The sequence below is a fragment of the Penaeus monodon genome, unplaced genomic scaffold (genome assembly GCF_015228065.2).
Source record: "Penaeus monodon isolate SGIC_2016 unplaced genomic scaffold, NSTDA_Pmon_1 PmonScaffold_139, whole genome shotgun sequence".
Taxonomy (NCBI): domain Eukaryota; kingdom Metazoa; phylum Arthropoda; class Malacostraca; order Decapoda; family Penaeidae; genus Penaeus; species Penaeus monodon.
In genome coordinates this window covers 98,034-103,033 of record NW_023642932.1, presented here as the reverse complement: position 1 = coordinate 103,033, position 5,000 = coordinate 98,034, and the positions used below count along the sequence as shown (strand labels likewise).

The 5,000-nt window shown below is 39.3% G+C and overlaps 1 protein-coding gene across 3 annotated transcripts in view; it reads left to right on the top strand.

Annotated features, from left to right (window-relative positions):
* LOC119569291 (aminopeptidase N-like) overlaps positions 1-4,591 on the top strand; it is a gene marked incomplete at its 3' end in the record, with an annotated part of 9,962 nt that extends 5,371 nt beyond the window's left edge. For all 3 annotated transcript variants that reach the window (XM_037917517.1, XM_037917512.1, XM_037917513.1), the window contains 10 exon segments: positions 1,112-1,330; positions 1,435-1,643; positions 1,735-1,890; positions 1,997-2,127; positions 2,411-2,588; positions 3,189-3,372; positions 3,507-3,663; positions 3,768-3,849; positions 3,977-4,160; positions 4,255-4,591. In XM_037917517.1, the coding sequence (XP_037773445.1) occupies positions 1,112-1,330; positions 1,435-1,643; positions 1,735-1,890; positions 1,997-2,127; positions 2,411-2,588; positions 3,189-3,372; positions 3,507-3,663; positions 3,768-3,849; positions 3,977-4,160; positions 4,255-4,591 (1,837 nt within the window).
* Positions 4,592-5,000: the final 409 nt, after the last annotated feature.

Genomic DNA, 5,000 nt, shown 5'->3' with positions numbered 1-5,000 from the left:
GCTCAGGCGATGTGCACGTGTACCAGCTAAGACATGAGTAGTGAAGCAATAATAAGTGCTGTTTTTTTCTGCGGAGGGTGGTGGTGGTGGTGGTGGGGGGGAGCTAGTCCCCTGTTAGTGTCATCAAAAGAAACGCTGGTCTAATATATGTAGTTTATAAGTTGACTTATCGATTGATTTATCATGATTAACTACTTTTAGTTGGGCCACCTTTCTCTGAGGGATGCACTAGATTCCGTTTATACAAGTATTGAGCATGTAGCTGTTGATTCACTGAGTAGTATGAATTCCCGCGCGATTTTCCTTCCGATATGGACACGGCATCACTTCCGTCTACCCACTAGGCATCCCGCTCCCCTCTACCCTCTCAGCAAATCGCGTGCAGTGTGGCCGTACCTTTAGGGCCGCACATTTTGAGCTGATTTCGATAATGTTCCGTCGTTTGGTTTGTAATTTCGAGACATTAATAACTAATAGCTTGCATTTACTTTTATTCCCTAATGTAATATCAGTAAAGCAACAATCATTTAATATAATTCAAAGATACAATCAAGTTCATCAACTTGAGTATGATTCCTAGTAATGGGAAACTGTTGCGAGCGAAGACTAACGAAATTTAGTGTCGTACGAACAAGGGGCTACGGAAATACATAAATATATAAATATATAAATACTTAAGAATATAAACACACGAGCGCTCGCACGCCCACGTGCGCGCAAACACACACACACACACACACACACACACACACACACATACTGAAGTCAAGACACCCGCCACGGCAATTAACTTCCTTATAACAGGATAAAAAAGAAATGTTTCATTATTATCCACAGACCTTATCCACATACAGGTGTTCAAAATATCTGTGGCATCAGTTCCAAAGACTAGATCTTGCATTAATGTAGCCGGAAAGCACTGCTGTCTTCATTATCAAATCTGAATCTGTACAAAAGTACTGTGTATGTCATGATATATTTATTCAGAAAAGTTTATGCCATCTCATACTAAGAGCTCCATTGGCTTTCATATCTTACTTCCATGGATTTCTGAATGGAATGTATGCTGGTGTTGCTGCACACCTAGTAATCAGATATCCATTGACAACAGACCGATGTACCAGTAACTACAAGAGATGAAGCTGATGATTTGGGCATACGATTGCCTAGCTCCCTGAAACCACTCCATTACCTGGTCAAACTCCAACCCTTTATCAATGGCAACTTTAGCATCTTCGGCTACATGGAGGTGGAGATGGAGGTGCTGGAACCGACCTCGAAAATCACGCTCCACATGGCCGACATCATCACTAAAAATGACACAATAAAGGTAGGTATTTGTGTCGATCGTTCCTGAGCAATTTCTAACACAGATTTAGCGCATTTCAGCATGATCTAATATTTGGAAATCATTGCGTCTCTCTTCCGTTTCAGGTGTATACTCCTGGTCAAGCGACAGGCCAAGGCATGCGGATCAAGAAGCATGAGTACGATCATGGTCGTCAGTTTTATATCGCCCATCTGAAGAAAGAGCTGCAGAAGGGAAGGAAGTACATTCTCTCCATGGAATTCCTTGGTTATCTCAATGACAAGCTACACGGGTTCTACAGGTCGACCTACATGGATGCTGACGGCAACACCAGGTGAATAACTAATTGCGTGGTCATTATTCCATACTGCTTATAATATTCTGATACATAATATTTGTGTACTAACACTATAACATTTTTCCAGGAACGTTGCTGTGACACAGTTTCAGGCCACTGATGCCCGCAGAGCCTTCCCTTGCTTCGATGAGCCTGCCCTGAAGGCGATCTTTGAAATTCACCTCGCAAGGGAATCTTGGATGACGACCCTCTCCAACATGCCCATTGCCGAAACTGTGCCTATGTGAGTAGATTGGAAATAAAATCCATGTCAATGAATGGTCATTTTGGGCTTTGTCATATTATTTTCACTGGTATACTTTTAATGAGTCCTATTTCTAAATGGACAGCGTCGGGCAAGAGGGATGGGTGTGGGACCGTTACGAGAAGAGTGTTCCCATGTCCACCTACCTCGTCGCCTTCGTTGTGTCGGATTTTGTTCAAATCAACACTACAGTGAATGACAACGTGGTACTTCGAGGTAATAAGGGAACTCATAGTAAACACCAAATATTAATAGCACTTATGAGGGACATATGTCTAGAGAAACTTTCATGCTCTTATTCCGGTGAAAGAAACGAGATTTTGAGTTGTATTGATCCTCTGAACTAAATATATCACTCCAGGGAATTATATGATGAATATGTGATCTTGGGCTCTTAACCTTTTGCTTTATCGGTAGATGAGGTCGTACCACATGGAATGACAAGTATGTACGAATAAGTGTGTTTTTAATATTCTTGCCCGAAAATTCTCTCCGGCAGTGTGGGCGCGACGAGAGGCCATAGATCAGGCACAGTATGCAATGAAGGTGGGCCCCAAGATCCTGAGTTTTTTTGAAGAGTATTTCGACTTGCCTTTTCCTCTCCCGAAGATGGATATGGTTGCATTACCCGACTTCTCTGCAGGAGCCATGGAAAACTGGGGTCTTATTACTTACAGGTAAATGCTGTGGATACACCATAGATGTATGGCATTAATAGAATATTCTGTTTTGTGACGAAATGTCAAATGGCCGTATCCATTTGATATTTTATTTGCCTTATTTCGAGAAATGTCACAATATCTCTTCTTGGTGCATTTTTGTGCACAGGTTCTTTGAGCCAAAATATGGTCTTTGATCCTCTGCATTTTCTGTTTTCTATGCAAGACAATAAAAGATCATTGAAAACGCGCTATAAACATTCTATCTGCAATATACTTCACAAAAAATGATCAATGTAATTTAAGAAAAACACACATGGTTAGCTGTGCATAATAGTAATACAAATAAATAAAAAACAAATAGCTGTAATTTTCAAACCAAAAGCCGATAAAATCAGCAATTGAGGCCACCGGCATTTCCTAGCTAGTGAGACCCACAAATTAACCAAAATAACAACCTTGATTGACTGAATAGCATACAACTGCATTGTAAACCATTGGAGCTGAAAAATCACCCAATGGACTATTTGATGTGGCCACACAGAATTTGGCGTTGTTTATGTGTGACCCAGCAAATAGTTGTAGTGATAGAATTAATTCGCCTATTAATCCAAACAGAGAAAAGTACCTCATGTACATTCCGGAAGTGTCGACCCCAGAATCAAGAGCATCTGTGACTGAGACAATATCCCATGAATTGGCTCACCAGTGGTTTGGGAACCTGGTTACTCCCGTGTGGTGGGACGACCTCTGGCTTAACGAAGGATTTGCTACCTATATAAGTTTGCTTGGCGTGGATCGTGTGAGTTATTTGAAGTTTTCATGTCTTAATTCATGTCATAACTGATACAATTTGTATTATTTGAAGTTAGTATCAATCAAAATGCAAGAAGTAATTGATCACAATGAATAATATTTTTCTTTTCTATTCAATAGGCAGAACCAACGTGGAAAGTATTGGAAACTTCAGCCATCCAAGGAGTTCATGGTGTGTTCGATCTTGACAGTCTGGAGTCATCACACAAGATCAGCATTCGCGTCAATCACCCTGACGATATCACCGAAGTCTTTGATGGCATATCCTATCAAAAGGGTCAGTACTTATCCATTATTTTCTTTTTCTTCGTTTCGGTATTTTGTTTTCAAAAAAGACTTTTCATTCATACGGGTAATCATTTAATGTCTATTCTCTTTTAGGAGCATCTATCATCAGAATGATGACCCATTACCTCACTGAAGCAACATTTAGGAAGGGGCTGACCAACTACCTGAAATCACTGTAATTATGCCTGCCTAAGAAATGAATTATGTAGTGAATATCTTATCTTTATTCATTTTCAACTAATGCTAGATATTCAAAATCAAATGTACATTTTTTCATAGAGTTCTTTTTTAACTTTATTCAGTGCATACAAGAATGCAGTGCAAGATGACTTGTGGAAATATTTAACACTGGCGGCTCACGAGGATGGCATTCTACCCCAGAACGTGACTGTTAAGATGATCATGGACACGTGGACGCTGCAGAAGGGCTACCCTGTCATCCACGTTAAAAGAAGCCTGGATGGAACCTCCGCCATTTTGACACAGGTGGGCTTGTACTTATTTTGCGGAAAAACAGAAATATACCATGTAACAAATCATTATTTAGCCTTCGTTAAATCTATATCACTCTTATTTGCAGGAACGCTTCCTTGTAGAAAGGAGCACAAACTCTTCCAACAGCACTGATTACAAGTGGTGGGTGCCGCTGACTTACACGACCCAGAGTGAGGCCAACTTTAACCAGACTCAAGCCAAGTTATGGATGAAGGACTCTGAGGATTACATCATCGTCTTATCCCTTCCACCCACAGACCAGTGGGTCATCTTCAACCTGCAGGAGACGGGCTACTACAGAGTCAACTACGATGACCACAACTGGAATCTTATTATCCAGCAGTTGAAGAAGGACCACCGGGTTATTAACCCCATCAACAGGGCGCAGATAATCGATGACGCCATGAGCGTTGCTAAAGCTGGTACGGTACTTAATTTTTTCTCCTTTTCTAAATAATCCATGAAAAGTTTTCTTGATGCCTACAGATATCTGGAAATAAGAACCATTGCCTTGCCCACATTTTTAGAATGTCCTATGTATAGATTGACAATTGTACATTTACTTAAAAAGAATGATAATCTTCCATTAGATAGATCATATGCATGTATCAAATCATAAGTTAATTCCATGATTTGATAGTTATATATACATAAATATACATACATACATATATATATATATATATATATATATATATATATATATACACACATATATTTTTTGATTATTAATTTCTTTGTTTATATATACACACATATTTATTTATAAACACCAATATGTACATATAGTATATTATATTGTATATGTATGTTATATATGTAATATATTAT